Below are 24,718 nucleotides of genomic sequence, written 5' to 3'. Positions count from 1 at the left end.
AATTTAAAGTAAAGGTTGAAACAAGAATAGGTGATAAAATTCTATCTTGTCATAGACTTTCAATAGGATTTGAGCCTGGGCTTTGACTGGGCCATTCTAGCACAATAAATTAGTCCATTGTAGTTCTGGCTTCATGTTCAGAGTCGCTGTTCCACCTTCTCATAACCAATTGTTTTGAATAAAAGAATTCCCACACCATATTTCATGTGAGGATGGTGCTTTCATGGTAAAGTGAGGTGTTGGTTTTCTGACACATAAGGAATTTTGCTTTCTAAAAAGTTCGGCTCTGGACTCCTCTGTTGAGAATCCCTTCTTCCATGTTTTTCTTGTCCCATGTATGGCCTTCCCTTCATCTTATTTGCAGATTTTCCAGCTGATGAAATACCACTTTTATTTATACACAAAAAGTTCACTGTTCTTGCCCAGCCCCCATAATACTGCACCAAGAGTTTTATCATATCATGTCTGGAAAAGCGGCTTTAAGAAAAAAGGTTGAGTCCCTAAATTGCTACATTCAAATGTATTTGTACCCTGCAAGACTTGTTGCAGTGAATAAAAACAGAAAAAATCATTTATCCAACAACATCACTGTACTTTTACTACACATATATTTCAGTCACAGCACAATGACACAACTTCATCAGATGTAGACTTCCGATAAGGTTGATTCAGCCTGAAATTCACAGCTTGAGTAGATTCTAGCCATCTATGATCATAAATATTAAGCATTTTCTTTGTTGACATATGTACATTTTATATGCGCAACTTTGTGGCTCAATGTTGATGCCATTTGTCACTTCAACTCTTCTGTGGAGGACGAAGGCGTGTCAGAGCCATCGAGACACTCCTGCAAAACCAACAAAACCAACGCCTTATCAGAATAAATGTTAATTACCATTGCAGTGGTAATTAAACCACTATAAAGGTAAACATAAAAGAGCAAGTGAACAATTACCAAATAGGAAAACAAAACCTACCTTCACTTTTTCCAGATCAGGCCTGCCTGGCAGTGACTTTTGTGAGGAAAATGCCTGTTAAAGAAGATAAAAAAGTGAGATCAGCTCTAACCAGAGAACAAACGTTAATGCGTCCAGCTGCTGCTCACCTTCCTGGACTGCTGCATCTCCTCTGTGGATTTAGACCTGTTCTTCATGTGCTTCTGAGGAGAGGTAGAGGTGGGACACTATAAAGAGGAAGGATCTGGTTAAGACCAGGTTGGAATAACAAAATGCTGTGAGAGTCAATTGTTTTTACACACCTCATTTGTCTTCTGCTCCATGGCCAAGTGGAGATTTTCCAGGTCAGTGCTAAAGAGTGGCCTTGTGCTTTCGAATATTCTTGGACAACAGTAAAGCTGGAAAAAAGACAAATACATTTTTTAAATCTATTTATTTCATTTTATTTGCTTAATTTACTGCAAAAAGTGATTAAATGCTCAATCAAAAGATCTATAAGCAAGACGCTGAGTGTGTAGTTGCAGGCTCTTGCCACCTGATGGTCTTTCTGACTCAGTTTTTTATTGTCACACTCATTTTAATCACTGAAGCATTACCAAGTGAATTATTTCTGTTGTTTTTATGCTCACAGTCACGATGGGAAGCAAACAGTTTTTGCCTATATTCTTAATTTCACTTCAATTTTGTAAGTAAAATTAATGCACACTTTATTATTCATTGATGTATGTTTTCAATTTAAAAAGACATCTTGTATTATTCCAAGTCCCCCGATGTTTTTTGAGCGATGCTTGTAGCTTATAGTATGTGAAATGTATAAACAGCAGCACTTGAAAACACAGATGAAAATTTAAGGTCTAACCCAAATGCTGCTTTTGAAGTGCATGGAAATCTTCATTTTGAGAGGGCACAATCACCATCCTGACTACAGCAAATAATTAAATTCATACATTTTATATACTAATCCAGCCTTTTCAGGACAGCGAACTTTCACATTCTGCACAGGAACAGTAAACAACATGCAGAGGCTGCAGTTCCTCTTGATGTTTCAGCAGGGAATGCCGACCTTGATGATAAAAGCCCAACTTCGCATGGAAGCTTCACAGATGTATAAATTATATAATGTAAACCTTTACACTCAGATGACATGATTCATCATTTCCAGGGCTCTCCATAACTACTTGCACAAGTTAAGATGTGTAAAAAGAAAAGAAAGAAAAAACTCAAAACAAATTTGTTTTGCAGGAGCAAAATCTGACAGAAAAATCAAACATTTATTTGAAGCATATGAGTGAAAGATCTGTTAAGCAAAAACAATTTTTAATAAAAACTGAAATGTCTACAGATAGGAAGGGGAGGTTTGTGGAGATGATCGTCTCTTTCAGCTTGTAGAAACTTTTCACAAAGCTTGAACAACGTTCCCTCCCAAATCACTGGAAAATCTCGTCTCCAGCATGTCTGAACACATTTCTTCTTTAAGTAATCATCAAAAGCCTTGGAGCGGCTCACTAACTAGGCCCTTTTCCTGACACTTTTATTACTGCTTTGGATGTTTGATCACTTTGTTAACAGCCTGTTTGAGTTTAAATGTTTTCAATAAATTGCCCGATATGTTCTTTTGTCTCTTGCTCCTCTTTCTTCTACTTTTTAAAATTATTTCATCAACATAAGATACAAAGAACTAGACATCCAAGCCCCATATTGTTTTCTCAGTAAATATACTGCTGCTTGTTGTTTTTGCCCAGAGGCTCAGAATGAATTAGTTTTTCCAACAACACGACAGAAGACCAGGTGGAGCAGAACCTGAAAGTCCATGGTACCAAGGCAACGGAACCATCTGACCACATTTAGTTTACTAATCACTCTTTTAAAAAGTTTCAAACCGTCTTGTTCAGTAAGATTTTTCTTGGGAATCATTGATTTGCATCTTTTAAGACCCATTAGTTTTTCATTGTGTGCTACATTATCTTTTTTTTTTTTTTTTTTTTTTTACCATTATGACACTTTTGTTTTTATTTATAGCTACAGTGATTTGTGACAAATTTCTCAGTGAACAATATGCAATAATAAATGTGTTGCTTAACTTATTTTTGCATTCTGAAGTTGTACTCAGAACCGGTTTTCTACCCAGCAGCATGAATTGCAGACACTTGTAAATGTTTCCCTTAGTTTGAAGATTTTCCTCTGTTGCTTATAATGATTCTTTGTTTTATGCCAGATGTGCATCAAGTGTTTGTTAAAAAATAATAATTTAAAAATCAACCTTAGTCTCATAACCGAACCACATCGGTCCAGTAAAAGCTTCAGCAGCATTTAGTATCATCCCCAAGTGTCTAATTGGCATGTTGGATCTGGGGACTTGGTGAACCTAAGATCGCCCTCCTAGCTGGAACTCTCTCCAAACGTTTGGAGATTTGCTTTTTTCCATCTTTACAATCTACTGCCTGTGCATAGTGGACAGAGAAACATGAATCCTGGTTCCATCTTGTTTGTCACACTTCCAGTTTTTTAAATTATTTTTCTGACTGAAGTTATGGGCAAGTTTATCCATGCAAAAAATGTTTTCTTGCATTAGGTCCTGACTTATAAAGATCAACACATTTGTATCACTTAAAATAGATGTTTTCTTGTCTTTCTTATTTTGAAAGTTGGCTAAGAGAATTCTGCCATGTCACATTTATAAGCCAAAATTATTAATTGCTAATTAAAATTTCCTGGAGACTGACAGGTTATAAACAATTAATTGCAAAAATACCTTAGTCTTTTTTTTTTTATCAAATAATTGTCAGTGTTGAGTGAGATTGTTTCCCAGGTTCTGAATTTACTCGGGTTAAAATTAGCATTTTTCTTTAATTGCTTTTACTACAGCAATTAAATATGAATTGGCTTTAAAGCTTTAAAAAAATCTCAGGGGTTTTAACAATTGTAATAAATTTCTGTAATAATTCAGACAGCTTAAAACTTAGTTTTAATGGATTTGTGTCATTTTGGGGGGGAAATCCTTCCACTTTTATTTTTTGATTCACTTTTAGCTTAATGACAATCTTATTTAATAAGTTCAGACATTACTACTTGTATGTTTTTCTGTGAGCTCGTGAATGCTAATAAACCATCTGCAAACATTACACCATCACAGTTAGATTTTTGAACTGTTGAGCAGATTAAAAGGTTTTTGAAGGAGAACATTTAAAAGAGTTAACACACTGCACAAAAACAAGCTGAACAGTGGCTGTAACAACTTAAAGGCAGAATACTTAGCACAGTAATTCGTTCCAAAGTTACAGAGGAGAGAAGGTAATGAATGGATCAATCACACATTCAACTTTCCAATTGTATCTGTAGAAGAAAGTTTAAAATAATGCTCACATTTAGTTTAATTACCTCATTAAGAACCTGTAATCATTATGCAAGACATTATGCAAATAGAGAATAGAAATTCTTGAGAGGCAGATTATAATGATTTTATTTGCTTTGGAGACATTTGAAAGGAGGAGAGGTTTTCTAAAGGGGGGGGGGGGAAAGAACATTCACTCATGCACACCAATGCAGCACAAACAATGAGTCCCAGAAAAGCCAAAATCTACAGTGAATACAAAGCAACAGTCACAGCCAGAGGCACAGCTGGCGTCAGGAGCCCTGCTGCCAAGGGACTAAACACCTTGGGGTTTAGGTCATGGTGTGAGAGACGGTTTCTTTATTTAAAAAAAACAAAATAACAGACTGACAGTTTCTGTTGTCTCTGTCAGTTCTCGTACAGTCCATCCAAGATGCATGGGTGAAATGTTATTGGCAGGTCTGAGTTCACATTTGAAGATGTGGTTTATTGCAGCCGTCTACAGCATATAGATCTGTTTTACAGATAAAAAACACACAAAAAAAACTGTCAAAGTAAAAAAATAAACTTCCAGTAAGTCGGTATTTCTAGCACTTTTCATTACAACTTAGGACCAATATTAGCAGATGAGGGCTGCACAGTGGCGCAGTTGGTAGCACTGTTGCCTTGCAGCAAGAAGGTCCTGGGTTCGATTCCCGGCCGGGGTCTTTCTGCATGGAGTTTGCATGTTCTCCCTGTGTATGCGTGGGTTCTCTCCGGGTACTCCGGCTTCCTCCCACAGTCCAAAAACATGACTGTTAGGTTAATTGGTCTATCTAAATTCTCCCTAGGTGTGAGTGTGTGTGTGAATGGTTGTTTGTCCTGTATGTCTCTGTGTTGCCCTGCGACAGACTGGCGACCTGTCCAGGGCGTACCCCGCCTCTCGCCCGGAACGTAGCTGGAGATGGGCACCAGCAACCCTCCCGACCCCATTAGGGACAAGGGTGAACAGACAATGGATGGATGGATGGATTAGCAGATGAAGAATAGCTTCTAAGCTCAGGTTCTCTGCAAAGCTGCTTCGGTGAAAAAAAGCAAACACTTTAGCATTCCTAGAAAGTACAAATAATGCCTTTTTCATCAAAGCAAACTACTAAGTTTTATGAGAAATGAGCCCAACTTGTGCTCACATTTAAATCAGTCATTTATTAGGTGCATAAGGTTTTACAGAATAGATGCATCTCTTTAAGTGAGACCTCATAAGAACATTATTGGAATAAAAGGAAAGGATTTGACTAAAACAAAACTATCACCCTGATGCTCTTTTCAGGAGCTCATAAAAAATGAATGGCTACTGAGCGACAGGAGTTCCTTCACCCACTGTGACGACTGACGTCAGTGGTCACAGCCGGTTAACATTCGATGCTGCAGGGAACCCCAACACAAAAGCATTCTTGAAGTGGAATAGATACGGACTGGACCTGCCTGCTATCTAAAACATGCCAACACAAGTGACCCAGTGGAGTGCTCTGACTCTTTTTTCATACAGGCTTCAGTTAGCACACCCAGGGGTAAGGAACCAGCAGCTGAGCTCTGCACACTTCCTCTAAATGTGCATTACGGGGCTTTGAAGGAGGCAGAGGAGAATAATTTCAACCTTGATGGAAGGGGAGGCATTCAGTAAGTCCTAAGTGCTGTCTCTGGCCAGCTCACTCAGGGAGATGACCTAAATAAAAACGATTTGTTGGCTTGTTTCACTTTCTGTTTGTCTCAATAAAGAAATTATCCATTGTATGTAAAGCAAACCTACACAGAGGTGAAACTGAGGGAAGGAAAGTTCTATTTTCTTAAAGAAATACAGAAACATGTTACTGATGAAAGCATTTGAGCAAAGTGCAAACATTTAATAATCTCTGTTAGCTTATGAAGGGTTAAAAATTCAATCAATGCTCTGCAAAAGTAAATAAGCGTCTAATAATGTTACATTATAGACATACTGATTATAGATATTATGTTAGACTTTTATGTGACAACAAAAATCAGAGCATACTTTTGAAGTGGAAAGAAGAAATTACACTCTTGTTGAAGATTTGTTGTAGTTATGGTCTAAAACAATTTATTTCTATTGTGCCCCAATTATTCTGATTACTCTAGAAAGAAAATCCCCTTTACAAGTCACCTAATCCACCATCTAGTTCTGTGTGAAGTACCACAAGTTTCATGTATCATATATTTTAAACCAATTGAATATTTAAAGTGGCAACACAAAAGTGCAATTGGTAGCAACGGTGCTTTGCAGCTTTAAGGTAAGGAGTTTGAATCTCAGGTCTTTCTGCATGGAGTTTGCATGTTCTCCTCTTGCATGTTCTCCTCTTGCATACATGGGTTCTGTCTCTCAAGGCACATCCCTTAGCTTCATTGGTGTGTGTGGAGGGATGTGTTTGTGTCACTCTAGCATGTACCCTGGCTCCTGTCTGATGAAGGAGACCCTACAAGGACAAGAGAGTATAGACAATGGCTGGAAGGAATTTTTACAGCTTGCCCTTTGATAAAAATGCTTTACAAGTTTTACACAGAAGCTTTGTGACAAGCTGCAGATGAACTGTGAGAATATGGAAACGTTATTGCCTCTAAGAGCCAAATATCTGAAATCAAACATCACTTTGATGTATTGCACTCTACTGTCCAAGACAAACTCAGAAAGCTTGATGCTATCTTTGTCCTTGGAGCATCTTTTCTGAGAATTAATCAGAAACAGTTTTTCTCAGTCAAGAAATGTTTCCAAAATTTGACTTCTGCTTTCAAAAGCTGAAGATGATCATCAATGCCTCTTTATGACTGTGTTGCAACAACCTCTTTAAGTGACTGAAAAGAAGGATCGTAACCATCTCCAGTGACTACAGAATGCAGCTGCAAGACTTTTTTGAGGAGAGACTCTCTTCTCAAAAAAGAGAGACAGCCCATTAGTCCAATTTTACTCTTCTCACATTGGCTATCAATATATTTTAGAACTTATTTTATACTCTTAGTTCTCAGTTTTAGAGTGAATCTATAGCTAATATCTCTTGCTTTTTAGAGCTCCACACCTCCTCTCAATCCGAGATGTTCTGGGAAGAGGATCTTAGTGGTTCCACACATATTTTGAGACAAGAGGAGATAAATCTTGTAGAGCGGTGGCTCCAAGGTTGTGGAATGAATTGCATTCATCTTTCTGCCTGTGAAGAAGCAGCTAAAGACTAATTTATTCAGACTGGCTTTTAAGCAGATTGGAGCTGTATCCTTTTCCTGTTTTTGTGTATGCTGATTTACATTTGCACCCTTCTGTTTTATTTTCCTTGTCATGTTTTCCTTGCTTTTTATTGTTATTATTGTTATTTTAAGGATGCTATGCTAACTACTATTCTGTGATGGCATCAAAGGTTTATTTTCCACAGCTTGTGGGTTACTGTTCAATCCATCATAAAATAAAAAGAGTATGGCACAAATGGCATCCAAGTCATTACCGTCGACCTTTACTGACGAGGTGTTCAAGGAAAGCGTTAATTAGAGAAGCAGCCAGGAGCAGCTCGACGTCAGAGAATGTATTAACAGGATATTTTGGAAAATGGCAAGACACGCAGCCACAAAGAGAACAGCAAACAAACAAGGTCAATAAGACTGAAACATTCAAAACTTTGTGTTGAAAAACTACTGCACATCACCTTGAACACACCATTCCCACAGTGAAAGATGGTGGTGACGACATCATGCTGTAAAGATGCTCTTGAGCAGAGATATTGTTGGTGGGGATGGAATGATGGAAGGGTTTAGATTAAAATATATGTTGAGAAAAAAAAACATTTCAATTTGAGCTTGAAATATCTCAGAAAAGAATTAAAATGTAAAGTGTTTTTATGCTGAGCCCATGTATCCTTTTCCTCCCACTTCAAAATTCTGCACAGGGTTGTTTCATTACATAAAATCCCAATAGTCTGCTTTGAATTTTATGGTCTTGACAGGTAAAATTTGGAAATGTTCAGAGAGTGAACATTTCTTTAGTGGCACCAAATGTTAGAAAACAGCAGGCTTTCTGGTTAAACACTTCCTCCTACCAAAACCACTTCTTCAAAGACGCTTTGAGGAAGATAAAACTAAAAACAAAGTAGAAGCTTTAAGACTCTTAATAAAATACTCATAGGATGGAAACCTAATCTGTTCCAGAAATATTGTCCTATTTTTTAAAAGAGTAAGGTCAGCAGTATTTAACTCAATGGCCACGAATTAAAATACAAAAGGAAGAGGTTGAGCTTAAAATGCATGATTAGCTTCCTGTAGTCATAAAACTATATTATAGCTCCTGACGGCTTTGGAGTAGCTTTGCCTTAAATAATTTTTCTTAAATAAAGAGTCTCCCAACATGCAACCTTCTTCATACCCAACCAGCTAGAGTTCATTTTATTAATCAAAAATAAGCTTTAGATGAAATTATCAAGACAAAGAGCTCCTAACCTCAGTCTGACATTATTACTTCACAACGAACAGAGATGAACGAGCTCCAAGGTCAGAAGGTGGCCAGTAATTCTGATAACATTGGAGTTGTGAGAAGATAGAAACTGAGAGTAACTAGACATCTGTTTTCCCACGTTCAGGTGAACACTCAGCACCCTGACCTCACACCCCAACAGGATGAATTTAGTCAGTCGCCCAGCACAGCTGCTCCCTGTCCGACTAACAGCTGGGCCACGTGTCTTTCACCCGAGAACTGCTAAAAAGAACGTGAAATCATTTTAAATCAGTCAGGCATCTGTCACTAAGCGCAGAATAGATTTATTTTCTTTGAAAACCCTTACGCATCCATCATTAATATTTTTAAGTATTGACAGTTTTAAATTCAATCAAATAAAGCATGCAATAAACTCCATCCAAATGAAGCAGTGAAAAAAAAAAAAAGGAAAAGAAATGACAAACCTTGAGGTTCATCAGACAGGATAAATGCATTTCATCAAGCCCAGTTATGTGCTGTCTGACAGACAGGCAAGAAGGATGAAAGATGGGAGTGACAAGGACAAACAAACACACTCTGCAAAAGCTTTAAAAATCCTGTTATAAATTAATAAATATAAAAAAAATAAAACATTCTGGGGAAAAACTCAAAACGCTCACCTCCTTTTCTCCCCCTTTGTCTTCTTTCCTCTCAGCAGCACAGCAGACGTGCAGTAGAGTAGATGGCACTCCTCATCCCAGAGCTGTGACGCTGTGTGTGAGAGAACACCCCTCTCTGCCCATTCATAGCTCCACCGACGCACCACTCACGCACGACTAGACGTGCAAACACACAAACACGCAAATGCCAGGTGTGCTATGGTGTCTGAACACTTTGCACATTAATGTAGTGCCGTTCATTTTCTCGAGCTTAATTGCAACCATAACAATTGCATGTAATGGTCTAAACAAGCATGTTAGATGGGATGCATTCCAAAACCACGTGCTGCCACATACTATGAAATATATACACTGCTGACGTCATCCAGGGGGATGAGATCATCCATGAGTCATCTAATAGGTTTTGTAACTCGCATAATGCCTAGCCATCACAGAAAAATGGCAAACCCACATCCAGCAACAAGTCTTGGGAAATAAAAAGCAGTTCATTCGCTACAAACTTATCCAAGGAACCAATCATAACTCTGCAAAGATCATCATCACTGACGTTACATGTAGGAGGAAGTTTTCCTTTATCAGGATAAACCAAAAAAAAAAAAAAATGGATATATAAAAAGAGTTTGCAGGTACTCAGATGGATCAGTCTTGTATTGTTGAGCATGACTCATCCAGTCACTCCACTGAGCTCGAGTCATCTTACAGCACGCTGAATGTATAATTTAAACCAAATCACGAACCAGTTCTTTCAGGCAGAAACCGACCTCGGATTTATTGAAAAATATAACGCCTTTCATAGCAAACAAATTAACAGAGTCGGTTGAAAGTTTTGCTAGGTAACATAACACTGAATCTGTCACCCTTTAACTTTAGGAATCCCGAAATGCAATTGGAAGTGGCAGGGAACGAGGCATGACCAGAGCTTCACAAAGTGCCTTCACAACAAACCATGCAAAACATGCATTACAAATAAACAAGTGCCCACACAAGAAAACACATATTTCAAGTAATAAAAGCTAATCTTCATAAAATATTTAGACATCATAAGACACAGACATGCAAGGCACGTTTAACAGGGCTACTCAGAACAGTCCATGCTTCCTCTGCAGACATACACGTAAGCTTTAGAGTCGACTGCAGGTTCGAGGGTGAATTAATCTGTACAACATGTTTCAGGGTGCAATTTTAAGGTCAAACGTTTTATGCATTTATGGGTACAGTATAGATTCGTAGCAAACATTCTCCAGGGAAGATCTGTAGTGTTTTAAAAATTACACAAATGTTTGCCAGAATGTTTTCACCCATCTACACTTGCCTTCAAAAGCCCATTTGATCAAAGGCTGAGGCCAAAGAAAATACTGCCAAGTGTGAGCTTATTCATTAAAGAAAGTGCATCTGGACCAACAACTATCTTTTTACATAAATCAGATCACATTTCTGTTAGATATGCAATGGGTTTTAAGACTTTGTCTTTCCACACAATTCTGCGTCAAACTGTTGTTTCCCTCAAGTCTTTAGATTCAGATTTAGGAGCATCAGAACTTTCCTCAGATTTATTGGCTGGAGCTGGAGCTGGAGCCGAAGCTGGAGCCGGAGCTGGAGCTGGAGCCAGAACATCTGCATTGTCCCCTGACTCTGTTTTGGAGTCGGTAGTGGAAGAGCTGGTTACACTTGAATCGTCTGTATTCTGTCCCTGGTCTGAAGAAAGCTGCAGGAATGAAGGGATCTCTAGTTGTTCTTTGGTCAGAAGGCCTCGCTGGTCATCTACTCTGCAGCACTGAGCTCTGGTCAGCATGTCCAGAAATCCTGATTCAAATCAAGACAATCGTGTTAATTTTGCAGGTTATTTTTCAAATGCAAACAGTGTTGAGCAATGGCATCAGAATCATCACTTGGTAAGATGTAAGTGATGCAAGTGGCAAAGCACTCTGCAAAAGTATTCTATTGATAGCTTAGGTGATGGAGAAACATAAGATAGTGCAAGATTTTGAATTGGGGAAAAATTCATTCAAAAATATTTTACAAATAAAAATCCAAAGTGTGCAAAATTGTATTTGCCTTCTAAAATGGCCGCTTTAATTACAGCGGCGACACTTTTGAGAAGAGATTTTTTTTATGCTACGCATCACCTCAACACATCATCCATACAGTAAAAAGCTGGTAGAGAAACCAGCTCTACCAGCAGGAATCATTAATTCCAGAAAAAAGATGGGATGTACTGCACACCACACCTTTCTTATTTCTAGTTGCACTAGATTTTGACAAAACATAATTTGCCTTCAGCTTTAAAATGTGCTCTACTTCATGTCAATCAATGTTTTTAGCTGTAATGAGAATTAAAACTTCTGTAATCCACTTTTACAATTTATTTTCAATGGATCTAATCTTGACCTGACTTTGATTTATTGCTTTAATAAAGGCAGTAAAAATCACTAGCATAACACACTTGTCTATAAATGAGCTCCAGTGATCCAGGTGTGAAATCCTCTAACAGCATGTGGTGTAATACCCAGCTACACCAGACACTGGTGAGGTGCCCTACCGTCCATGTCGCGGTTCTTACTGGGTCTCTGCTGCGTCCGGACTCTGTCGGTCTGAGTCGATGATCGAGGCTCCAGGCCTCCACTCCCTGATCCCGCCTGAGGACAAAAACGGATCCCAGAGACATGATGCACCTTTTACATATAGAGAAATTTATATCAAAGAAGAATACACAAGCATCACATTTACATCACTCATTTGTTGTTTTTATTTAAAAAATAAAAACAACAAATGAACATCTGAACAAGATGTGACCGAGATTTACAATTAAGGGTGTGGTTCCATGAAAACAGTTTTAGAACATGCTGATATGTACGGTCTCACTAAATATTATAAAACAACTAAGGCTTTGTGTGTGGTGGACAGAAAGATCTGGGTTCTTGTCTACTTTTAATTATCAGTGAGGAAGACGATAAGGGATTGTATTTTTTATTTATTGTTTTAAAGCTCGCCGTTAGTGAACTGCTGAACAGCATTGTGGGTCTCCAAACAACAGTTTGTGTTGCTTAGAGACAGCTTGACCCATATTTACTGGGATGTTCAATAATTATGGAGGAAACAAATAATTTGATCCATCAGTCAGCAGCCATGGTTCCTAAAACTAATCAGAACTTTTACCCACAACAAAGTAATAATCTGAAGTGGAGGACAGAAAGTGATTTAGCCTTCTAATTCACAAAAAAGTGAAATGCATTAAAGCTCTGATAAAATGGTAATAATTACATTAATGGCAGTCTGACCTGTGCAGTAGGAGAAGAACTCCCTCCTCTGGGAATAATGGTCTGCTCTTTACCTATTTTCACAGAAAGATAAAAAATTTGTAAAACCACTTTGACGTAAAATCTCTTTGCTCTCCCTGAAGCGCAGGGAAAGGAGCTGAAGCACAGACCGCGGCTCTGATGTGATGTTGGGAAATGAGATGAGAAAACTGAAAATGACACAGCGTTAAACAAACCAAATTCACTGCGACACATCAAACCCATAGAAAAGGAGAGCAGAGAAAAATCTCAGCAAGTAGTCAGACTAAAGAGAAAGGGGACATGTATAAAGGGATTTAGAGAAACCAGGACAGTAAATTACTCTAATATATTCAGAGAGTGAGAGGCATAAAAAAACAGAGAAATATAAGAAAAATAAAGAATCACAAGTTAGAGGAAAGAACATAACATGATGTGTGTTACCAATAACATATGGAGACCAGTGTTTAATTATCACTTTGAAATACGGTTCCTCGACTACACAGGCTTGTTTTCTTTACTGTTTTTCAGAAAGCTGAGAAGCGTACCCTTTAAATTATTGGAAAAGGTCAATTTTGAAGCAAAATGATTGGATTTTCAAAAAGTAAAGTCCAGCATGTTTACCTTTGGCTCTTTCCAACCGCAGCGTCTTATTGGCTAGTCTGAACACAGAGCAGTTCAGGTTCACAGGCTCGTCACTTCCAACCTGAAACAGACAGCAAAAAAGAAAGAGATCCTGTTGAACCGACAGCCAGTACTAGCAACCTGAACTCAACATATGCAGTCATAGTCAGTAAATTAGAATATCAATGAAAGGTGGAGTCCTTTCAGAAACTCAATTCATTAAATAGAAGATACTTAAGCAGATAATTACATTTTGAAATCTAGATTTTTTTTTAAGTTAGGGTGACTAAAGATGTGACTTTAATCATCCTAACTAAATGGCTGAGGATACCGCATTTAAAATTAGAATATTACACGAGACAAAAAAATAAATAAAAATATTTGGAAACGCAGGAATATGGACTAATAAAAATAAATTACCTGTAAATTTGTTAAAATTCTAAATAAATAATTTCTAAAATACACAAAATAAAATTGTATTATGAATTAAAACTAGAATTCAGTTTTAACTCTAGGAATTAAAACTGAAAAAATATTTTAAAAAATATAATTTATTTCAAGATTTATTCAGTTATTTGTTTCATTTTTTATTTACTCATTTCATAATGGTGTTTTAGTTAGTGACACTTATTTTGTAAAGCTACTTCATGGACTTATTTCTTAGCTCCGTTTTTATTTCAGGCTCTTTCTATTTCACATTCTTATAGTTAAACCAGGGGCCGGACTTTGCTCAGGCTCAGGTCAGAGTGAAGAGAGTTGAGAGGCAGTGAACTTCACCGTAACTGAATGAGAATAAAAATTTCTCCTTCCGTTACTGCACTGCTCACCAAAATAGAAGTGGGTCTTTTTGACAAGATAGTTGGAGAGAAATATGTTCATCGACTGACTATATAAATCTTTACTGTATGAGCTAAAATTAGAGCTTGAGACTTTGGCGTTATTACTTCTGTTTTGGTTTCCCATGGCGCTAAAAATTTATGCCCGAGTTCAATGTACAATGAATGACACTCGGTCAGTCTTTGGGAAAATGTTGGCTGCTTTGTGACTTGATTAATGAATCAGTAAAGGGGGTAAATTTGACAAAAACATCTCAATGAAGGGACAGTCATTACAAAAATGTCTCTTTGCATCTTATCAAAAAATACTCTCTTTTGAGATCTGAAGTAAGACAGACATGAAATATGTTGAACAATTATTTGTCACCAAAAAAAAAAAACAGTTTTAAAGAAATACATTATTGTAAATGTTCCTTTGACATTTAAGTTTATTATTTACTTCAAGCTGGACTCTACTGAAAGAGCAGACTAAACTCATACATTTGTCAGAGCCAGGACTGCGTAATATTAGAGGAATTGCGATACCGTTTCTGAAAATTGTGATGACAATATTTATTACAATTAATCAAAATTTTCCAAGCTTTTTTCTTTGTCTTTTCACATATATAATGTTCCTACCTCTCCACAAGTGTTTGCCTTTTCACCACTATAATTGTACACCCAGTGGGACCAGTAAGGGCAATTTATCACATATTCATACTTAGTATGAAATTTTAAGTAGTATATACTACCAAATATTGTAGAGTATTGCAAAGCACTGCTTGTATTTCAGTGGCAGTTATGACTCAATAAAAGTAAAAAATGCAAGTATATTTGGCATAAGTGTAAATTATGTTCTGACAACTGAAGAGGAAACTGTGTACCGCTAATTCTAGCAGGTATCTATTCATGGCAAATTCTTTTATAACATTTAAAGGTTTAAAAAATATAAAACTAATTGGTGAGACTGTTAAGCATAAGTAACCATTCCTAATAAAAGACTGGTTTATATATATTAAGGTGTCAGACATAACCTCTTACCATGGTTACCGCTGTCTCTTGCGGCTTTAGATGGTGCTTTTGCATCACTGAACAGAGGGCGTCCTGCAGTGTTTTACTGGACTTCACCATGATTCCCACTGTTTTACCAGTAAAGGCATTCTCCAACCTGGGACATGATTGCATTTTCAAAAATAACCCACACAAATCCTACTGAAAACAATGCTGATAGATAAAATGAATGTCAACACCTAATGACCTCTTCACATGAAGCGGAAATTTGACCTAATTTGGTCATGTGTTTGAGGAAACCCAACTAGAAGGCAGATGATGTGTCCCAACAACATCAGGATTTCCCCCAAATATGGTGAGATGTGACATGTTGTGGTGGTAGTGTAGTGGGTGTGAAAGTCTGCTAATGGTGACTAAAACGGCAGACAAAAAAAGAATAAAAAGGAAGTGACTAAGATGACTCACGCAAATGTCACCCTGAGCTCAAGAGAGACCTGTTGATCTCTCAGCACGGAGCAGTCCTGGTCCAGTGACAAGGGCTACCAAAGAGAGAGAGAACAGTACACGAGACAGGGAGAAATGCCAGTGATTTATTTTTTTTTTAAACAACAGCATCAGTTTCAACAAAAGGTTTCGGAAACGAAAGGCCGAGATGAGACCTAGAGGATGTTGGAACAGGAAGAGGTTAATCGTCTCATGTTACCAAACATGGTTAAAGATTGGCACTGCAGCCGGTAGCTTTATCTGAAACAGCAAGTGCTGCAGCACACAGAGGAGAAGCTCTCACCTTGTCCTTGCCATGAAGGTAAATCATCACGTCTTTTAATGGGAAGCCCCTTTTCTCACACAGGCTGGCCAGCATGTCCTTGATGGGCTGCCCATTACGTGTAGGGGCCAGGGAGGCGCTGCCGTCGGGCAGGTAGACACAGCAGTAACCCCCCTCCACCCCCATACGGCTCCCGATGCCAGCAGCCTGATCGCGGGAGGTGGGACCCGGCCGACCGTTCTACACAACAGATGAAGAGCAAAAAGAGAATATTTAGACGGATCTCCCAGCTTCAGGTCTACATTTTATTATTGTGTTCGTTTAACCATAATCTTACATAATTAATAATTTATATGATCTGCAACATGCCCAGAATGTTTGTCACAAATGTACTGACCTCCATCTGTCTGCAGAGGGAGCCAAGCTCCACACTGCTGGTTGATTTGATCGACATATTTGACTGCTTCAGAGGACCTGAGCCGTTTGATGCATCTATAGTCAAGACAAAAAGAGAAAAACTCAAAATACGGAATTTAAAAAACAAAAAAAAGAAACGATTTGACATATGACCACTACTACCTCCCCAGGATCCTCTTTTCTGTCGCTGTTTCTCTGAGACACTAGTACCACTTGGTAGACTATTGGAGTCGGACTTCCTGTTCTGTTTGACAGATTTATAAAGATAAATCAAGGTTTAAACGGAATAATGGGTTGTTGCCTTGATCTTTATGTTATTCACCTTCTTGTCACTTGTGGGGCTCTTGTTGGCCATGTCGTCCCATGACCCCATGCGGACGGGCTCTGTCGAGAGCTGAGGTAGATGTTTACCTTCTACACTTGCCAAGCTGCATCGCTGATAGAGAGGAGAGCGCACAAAGCGCCGGTAGCTGTCCATCTTCATCAATTTAAAAATCTGATACGAGAGAAGCAGTAGAGCTGAACACAGAGTTAAGCAATAAATACATGTACCAGTGATTATATGGGAGAGTAAACATTCTGCTAACCTGAGCCTGAGCTTTGTTAAACATGTCAGGAGTGGGTTTCTCCAGATCCTTCTCCTCTGTCTTGGCAGTGTCATCGATGTTCACACTGTAGGGAGCGCTGTCAGACAGGTAAGTGCCATAGATGGAGCGAGCTGCTGCTTTCAACTATAAAGAACAGATAAACCACAATGATCCATTGATTACACAATGGAGATTACACACACCATTTCTCACTTACTGTATTCAAGCTGTTGAATATGAAAATAAATGTCTATGCAACATGTTTTCTACTTTGTCAAATACAGGAAAACCAAACATTTTCAGTGGTTTTACCTGGTAGAGAAACAGTAGAGCTTAATCAACTGCACAGAAAATGTCATTTTCAAAGTTTTCACAAATAAAAATCTGAAAACAAGCATGACGTGCATTTGTAGGACGCTTTCTTTACTTTAATATCCCGAAGGATCTGTCAGTCTAACCAGTTACCTTCAGAAGTAATTAGTAATTAATATACAGTGCAGCTGTGCATAATGTAACCTGTGTATAAACAGAGATGTTCTGTGAAGGCCTCAGAGGTTTGTTTATGTATTATGAATGTTAGGGCACACACCAGTTCAGGGAGACGTTGTGGAGAAGTATTAAGAATATTAATTGCAGAAACAAACCCATGATAAGGTCTGTTTGTCATTTCTCACAAACTATATATAGGACACAATAAACATGAGGAGGAAGGTTGGATGGTCAAATGAGATCAAAAGCTCAATTTTGGTCTCATCCTCTGGTCATGGCACCATCTTACTGTGGGGATGCTTTTCTTTAGCAGTGGCAGAAACTGGAAGGGTGGATGAGGAGGTGGGCAGAGCTAAATGAAGGACTGGTGGAGGTTCAACTTCCAGCAGGATAACAACCCTCAACATTTAGCCATGTGTACACCTGAGTCCAGTCCTCGAGAACTACCATTTTGCAATGCATCACTTATCCCTGAATCAAATGAATGACGTACTACCAGGCCTCTGTGGTATCCAGCTATTTGACATTTGATTCAGGTGAGTTGGAGAAGAGATTCATCTAAAAATTGCTGAGTTGTAGATCTAGAGGACTGGATTTGTGCATTCCTGACCTAAATGATGTAGCAAATTTCTAAAAAAGATGTTTACTATCTATCTTTGCTATATTTGACAAATCATGACCATTGTTTTGTGAGACGAATGGAAGAATAGATTGCTCTCTGGATGTGAAAAGTTGGTAAAAACACTTTAAAATTGCATGCAGCTGTAAGTAAAGTGAAATGTGATCATGTAAAGTATTTACATGATCACATTTAAAGTAAAGTGTAAAGTATTTACATGATCACAGGGGCACTGAATACAACAAACACACACTTCAGATTTTTTGGTATGTATTTTTTTAACCCAATCGTTTTTTTCCCATGGCAGTAATTATAGATTACTTGAAAACAGTCAATCACACAAAAACTGAATAAAAATCATTAGTTTTGGTTGTCAATCGACAAGGTTAGAAAAAATACTTAAGGGCTACAACTATTTTTGCAAGACACTGCAACGGCCAAAGGCTATTTCCCCTTGTTAATTTTAAAATTAACCACCAAAACTTTAAAGGTGAAAGACGAGGCTTCTATAAATAAGATGTGTTTTACTAAGAGGCTTAAGCTTCCACAAAAGCAAAAACTTATGATTTTGCTTACCAATTCATTAAATGCATTTCTCCTTGTGAGTTGGTTTTATCTGATTAATCCCTCTTAAACCTGAACAATTCTTTTCCAACATTGAAATACACACTCAGCGTTATCTATGTGATTTTCTTTATTGCTGTGGAGGCTCTGCTTTAACCAAGTAGTTTTATTAAAGTGAAAGTAAAACATACATATTAGAAAACAGAGCGGTACACACTAAAAGAAATGAGTCAAATAAGTACAGGAGTTAAAGAGTGGCACCATACCTGATCCAAAGATGTGGCTGGAATCTTCCTGAACTTTTCACATTCTTGCCAGAATAAAATGTTCTCTGCACTCACTTCGGACTTTAAAAAGGCCTGTAGAGAAGCGAGCAAGAAACATGAACAAACATGCCTAGCTTAGCAGGAACACCTTCAACAAAACACCAGTGAACAGCCCGAGCGTTAATATCCAAATAGTCTGTCTCACCGTAAAGTAACAGACCCCATGGGGGTCTTCCAACAGCTTCTCAAAAGAGACGGCCCAGCTCAGCACACTGTTGGCGGAGTTGACGTCCCCTCCTGGGGTCCCTGGAAGGCTGGAGCTGCTGCCTCCGCAGCCCCGCGCAGTCATGTTCAGCTCTAAAAGCACAAGCACACCTACTTTATGAGAGCTAAACAGAAAGCTGGAGCTTGACGCTTAATCAGATCTTCTCATGCTCAAACATGTTGAGATATGTAAAAGGTTGGTCATGTGCATGCTTACCTCCATCTGACACTGCCTGACTCTGGGAACAAATAGAGAAGTAAGTCAGGAGACTTCATAAAGCAAACAAAATGTAGGAAAGAATATGTTACTGCAAATCAACCCGTCTTAGACTTACAGTCTGTTCAAAAACAATTTCTGAAACAAGCCTTTAAAAAATGTGGCTCCAATTACAATTATGCTTATTGTCTAGCTTAGACAAAAATTAACATTTCTGCAACACCTAGAAAGTGAATTCAACCACATACAATAGACACATTTACAAAAGGAAATGTGAACAACAGCTGCATGTTTTTCAGCATGTTCTGTCAGTGTAGCGCAATCAGCCAGGACAGTTTTCACAGGAAGTGGTTGCAACACTGATGACAACAGCTCTCATTCAGCTTTCAGAGCACACAAAAAATTCATATCTTGCAAAAGTTCTCCCACAGTAGCTGACAGACAAGAGTTTTGTGAAACTAGAATCAAGAAAACAAAGATTTGGCTAAGAAATTACTTTTCAATTTTATAAAATGGTATTTCTATTAAAAAAAAAAAGAGAGATGAGGTGAATTTGTGAGAGGCATTTATGTTTTCCTGTCTGGGTTTCCTAATGTGGGGGCTCTGTTTCCTCCCACAATCTACACATTTAGAGGCTGGTAAATTAAAATTACTCAGAGGTGCGAATGTAGCCATGTCTACTCGTCTGTACATGATATCACTAACAAATTTTAAAAAAAAAAAACAACTTCCTTACCGACTATAAAGGTTGATGTTCTAATTTATAAATACACTGATATAATTACCATATATTATATCTCACTCTCAGTTCCCCATCATCGTTTGCTAGTAGTCTAAGCTAAAAATCTTAAACTGTACAATCAAGAAAAAAAAATTCTGTTTGTAGTTTTTTAACATTTGCTTCAGTTTCTTATATCTTCCATTCACTTTAATTTTTAGTCTTAGATTTACACCGAGCAGCCACTTTTGTAAAAACACCTTGGTAGTTACAAACTAGACCCCCTTTTAGACATTTAAAATGTCTTAATTCTTCAAGAAAATAATTCTCCATGACTCTCAGATGAGATGTCATGGTGGTGAATAGATTTCAAATTACTCCTCTGAGAATTTGCTTAATCTTGAAATTATAGCATCATGCAAATGCTGGAGATTCCACACCAGCTTGAGATCATTTTTGTGTCATTTTGCATTTCATGAAAGTAGACATCATAAGACACCTACACTGTGGTAATGAAGGGATGTACTTCCCCAGCAAAATGATGCTAATGCTGTGCTATTAGCATCAATGACACTTGTCCTAAAACATTCAAAGCTCTGACCCCATCATCTGAATGTTGCAACCAAAACAGACCCTTGCTGAACCAGGTTTTTCAATATGCTATTCTTTAGTTTTGATGAGCTTGTGTATGTTGCCGCCTGAGTTATCTGTCCTTAGCTGCCAGGAGTGTCTGCTGCTGTACATCATCTGTTCCAAGGTTTGATGTGTTGTATGTTCAGACCTGGTACTCAATATACGTTGATTGTAACGAACGGTGATGTGAGCTACAACTCCCAATATTCTTGTCATCCAAAAAATAATTACATAGTAGACATTTTCTCCTTTTTCTGACCAGTGTGTGGGTAAAAAAAAATCTCATATATCAGCAGTTTATAAAATTCTAGAAATTCATTGTCACCTAAATCCATCCACTAACCAACAGGCTCATCCTTGTGGGATTGCGAGATGTGCTGGTCCCTATTTCCAGCAGTCAACGAGCGAGAAGCGAGGCACACCATAGTCAGGTCACCAGTCCATTGAAGGGCAACACAGAGTCAAACAACCATGCACACACACACACATTCACATCTAAGGAAAATTCAGAGAGACCACAGTCATGCTTTTGGACTGTGGGAGCAAGCTGGAGTACCCGGAGCGATGCAGAAAGAACTGTTGTAAATGTTTCATTTATACAGTGGTCACATAAAATGACCACAGTGTATTTTTTCCTTAAAAAGACATTTTTAACCATTAGTGTAACTGTAGCTTAGCAGCCTTAGTTCATGATGAATGAAGCTGGTTGGACACGGTTGTGTTTAATTTGAATCATTATCAATCATTGTCCTGATAGTAAAAGATTAAGCTAGGTGTGGGAGGATTTCCTTAAATTACAGCATTGTGTATTTTGTCTGTATCCGCTGTTGTTTTTATTTAAAACAAAAAGCAGCTTTTTATATTAGTCTAAATTAAGTCTCTTGTTAATAAATAAAAGGCTAGGAAAAGCAGAAGGGTTGAAACCAGTTTCAATCCAATGAATTTAACAGGACATATTGCATGCAAGATGTGATATAAATCACTTTTTGTGTCAAAGATCAAATTACCAATAGAACTAATCACAATGTGTCTGAGCTATTAAACTGCTTTTAAGAGCATTTTTCAACAGTAATATGCTGACTTTTGCTACAACTGCACTCCTCATTGACTTCCCCATTTAAATTGTTGTCCTTTTTTGTCTGTTTGATCTGAAAAGCCATCAGTCGTGGCAGAAGGAAGTCAAAAAGAAAAGTCAAACAAACGTCAACAAATTAAATCAAATAAAGTGACATTATCTGGCTTACACACCTCGTGTTTTCTGTACTCAAGCAGAAAAGGGACTGTAAACATAGAAGGTAGTTGCCAAATTATAAAGGAAATTCTTACATTTAATGCTAAGCAGTAATTTGTGCTAAACATCCAAGACATTCGAGGGCATCTCCAAAAAGACATTTAAGAGCTGAGCCATTTCAGGAAATGGAGAGTGAATTCAAGCCAACTCAGCCTACACAGGACAGATTGGACCACATGCATGACTCGCTTTATGCTTCTGGCTCATAAACACCGGCCTGTCTTCAGCGGCAACCAACTGTGGCCACACAGCCTGACCGGTGCTGGCTTTGCAGGGAAGGGTAGTCAGGCAACACAAGCCATCATGGGACAGCTGTTCATCAACCCGCTAAATGTCGACTGACACTGGTATCAGGAAGTACTAAAATGAAGGCTAGCACTTAAACCGATAAAACCTACAAACACAAAAAGAACTAGGCACAGATCAAATCTACAGAAACCTGTTCAAACCTAAAAAAAAAAAGAGTTGTACAGGCTTACCATGTGGGCAAGAGGAATCCCTAGAGAATTGCAGTTCTTCGCCATTATAGCCTGGATACCAGATTTAAAAAAACACCAAAAACCTCTGTCCTCTCCGTCAAAGGGATACAGCGAAGTGCTCCACCCAAACTTGATGAGCACTCTTCACAACAAACACTCAGACATCACTTGGGTCTTCCTGTCACTTCCTGCCTGGAAGGGAAGTCTCGCCATAGCAACAAGCCGCAGAAGAGGAAGTATGGTTACTATGATCAAACTGTTCTCAACCTACATCTTGAGAAACTCTGTGATGTGGGCTCATACGCAGACTCACTATGCTTTTAGTGCAGTTCAGCTGCTGTGCACTTTGAGATGCATGCAGCTGAGTTTTAGTTTTGACGCACGTCACAGTTATAGTTCCCCCGCAAGGCCGTTGTGTGTTTTTGGGAAATATTTCACTTCGAAAAGTCTGCATACAATGTAAATACAAACAACTGTATACAAGCAAATGATCCCAGTTAAAATGAAAATATGTAGTTTATATTATCCAGGTATATTTTTATCCAAATATCAAATTCGTTTTAGAATAAGAGACCCTAGAACATTGAAGTGGTCAAATTTCACCTGTTTTCTGGGTTCTTCTAATAAAGTTAAACGCATGTAAGGAAAGTTCATAATGACTACAAATAATGCTGAGGCGATTTGATCAATATATATGGGGACACCTGTAATTAACTCACCTTTCTCCCCTCTCTGTTACAACAAACTAAAATACGCAATTTCTTGTACGTCCTGTGTTGCTTCAGAGAAACGCATTTTGCCAGGCGAGAAAACTTGTGAAAAAGTCCACTGAGAGCCACCATGTTTAGTGAGAGGAAGAGGAAAATGTTTAACGAAACCACAAAGATGACAACGTCCAACACCTATTCTCAAGAGCGCAACAAAACCACGCAGGTGGCACTGGCTACTATTAATTAATGGCGGCCAATTTAGTCTGGCACTCAGAGAACAGTTTATTTATTTTTCTTTCTACAACATTAGAGTCGATGCTGTAAATATGTGGCACTAGAAGATAACTTATGTTCAATTGTGCTTAAATTTCAGCAGTATCTGTTCTTATATCTGAAACCTGGAAAATGAATGTGACTCATTTGGTCCCAACTGAGTCACATTTGGGATCATGCAAATCTGCCATAACAACTAAGGAAAGAACTGGAATGAAACTTCAAAATATAACTGGACACAACACAATTACTCTCAAAGATTCTCAGTGACACAAAATGAAATGCTAACACAATAAACCCAAAAACAACATGGGTAGTAAGAAAAGTTCTGGCTGCTAACCTTTTCCCTATGCAGTGTGTCAGAACTAACTCCCAAATGGGGCACTTAGATCACTGTAATGAGTGAAATGAGCAGGATTAAAGGTCCCTCATAAGCAGCTAAAATGATTGTAATTAACAGAAAGCTATTTCAAAGCTTGTTGAGGCCTGTGCTGTCTCAATTTACTTCGTAAAGACTGACAGCAGCTCTTGATGTAGTTATTCCTTAACCCCACTCATTATTTCAGCACTTCATTGTTCCCTGTTGCAGTATGGAAGATGATCACAAAATCTGACATAGAAAAGTTTCTTTTTAACCAGCTTAGCTGTAGAAAGAAGTAAAGCATCACACTTTCGCAAAAACATGTTCCCTCTTTTCTGTGCTTCCTTATATTGTGGGCTTTTTGCTGGTGAAAAGACATGAATTGTGCTGGTGTCTGACACGAGTTGTCACTTGAGTAGATTTTTGCTTTCATTTTAAAATGTCAGAGCACCTAAAACTAAAGAGGAAATGGCAGCAGAGTGCAGCATGTATTCAACATGATTTTCATCAGATGGACCAAAGTGTGGCGATGTGGCTCGCATGCAAATTGCAACACACAAAGAAATGTCTGTTAGTTTCTGTGTGGTCACCTTCTCTGTGTGTTGTTTCTTTAAAACAATCTGGTGCTTAAATTGTATTTCAGTGAACTTTTGCTTCATTTCCACTCTTTTGAAGCTGTCTCTGTCTCTATTGTGCATTCTTAAAAGAGCTCCTTAAAAGAACCCATCCACTCAAAGAAGTAACAAGGAAACAAAAGATAATCTACAGCACTCTCTAGTGGCCACTTTATGAATAGATATCTCACTATGAAGACCAAGTATGTCTCTATTGAATGTGTGTACTTAAAATTAAGTTATCTTTTGTCAATGCTTTTATTTCTAAGTAAGAGTATCCTTGATGTGAGTCTCTTTGTATGCTATGTGCTCAAGGG

The 24,718-nt window shown here is 38.1% G+C and overlaps 1 protein-coding gene across 4 annotated transcripts; it reads right to left on the bottom strand.

The window, feature by feature from the left end:
• Positions 1-571: 571 nt before the first annotated feature.
• rgs14b (regulator of G protein signaling 14b) lies at positions 572-23,334 on the bottom strand. Of its 4 annotated transcripts, none has more exons than XR_003594418.1 (19): positions 23,163-23,334; positions 19,323-19,344; positions 19,047-19,198; positions 18,842-18,934; positions 16,904-17,047; positions 16,639-16,812; positions 16,479-16,560; positions 16,297-16,391; positions 15,921-16,139; positions 15,599-15,672; positions 15,164-15,290; positions 13,308-13,389; positions 12,687-12,739; positions 11,969-12,044; positions 9,409-11,211; positions 1,259-1,354; positions 1,106-1,183; positions 978-1,031; positions 572-847 (listed from the first exon to the last, which is right to left on the bottom strand). XR_003594418.1 is itself a non-coding variant. In XM_028009164.1 (15 exons), exons 1-15 carry the CDS (start codon positions 23,283-23,285, stop codon positions 10,895-10,897), a joined length of 1,854 nt encoding a protein of 617 aa, XP_027864965.1. In that variant the 5' UTR covers positions 23,286-23,330; the 3' UTR covers positions 9,052-10,894. The 4 variants fall into 4 exon arrangements, 1 of the variants encoding a protein (XP_027864965.1); XR_003594417.1 differs by having other exon boundaries at positions 11,948-12,044; positions 23,163-23,330; XR_003594419.1 differs by lacking the exon at positions 23,163-23,334 and adding an exon at positions 22,444-22,605 and having other exon boundaries at positions 11,948-12,044.
• Between the last annotated feature and the right edge of the window lie 1,384 nt (positions 23,335-24,718).

The sequence above is a fragment of the Xiphophorus couchianus genome, chromosome 23 (genome assembly GCF_001444195.1).
Source record: "Xiphophorus couchianus chromosome 23, X_couchianus-1.0, whole genome shotgun sequence".
NCBI lineage: Eukaryota > Metazoa > Chordata > Actinopteri > Cyprinodontiformes > Poeciliidae > Xiphophorus > Xiphophorus couchianus.
The sequence above is the reverse complement of the archived record's forward strand: the minus strand, read 5'-3'. Positions and strand labels throughout refer to the sequence as shown.

Excerpts from the sequence above, each read along its gene's own strand:
- rgs14b (XM_028009164.1), bottom strand. The coding sequence starts at position 23,285 with ATGGTGGCTCTCAGTGGACTTTTTCACAAGTTTTCTCGCCTGGCAAAA. Across the intron at positions 16,561-16,638 it reads GCCCCACAAGTGACAAGAAG|AACAGGAAGTCCGACTCCAA; the intron begins GTGAATAACATA and ends TCTGTCAAACAG. Across the intron at positions 12,045-12,686 it reads GTTCTTCTCCTACTGCACAG|GCGGGATCAGGGAGTGGAGG; the intron begins GTCAGACTGCCA and ends TTTTGTCCTCAG.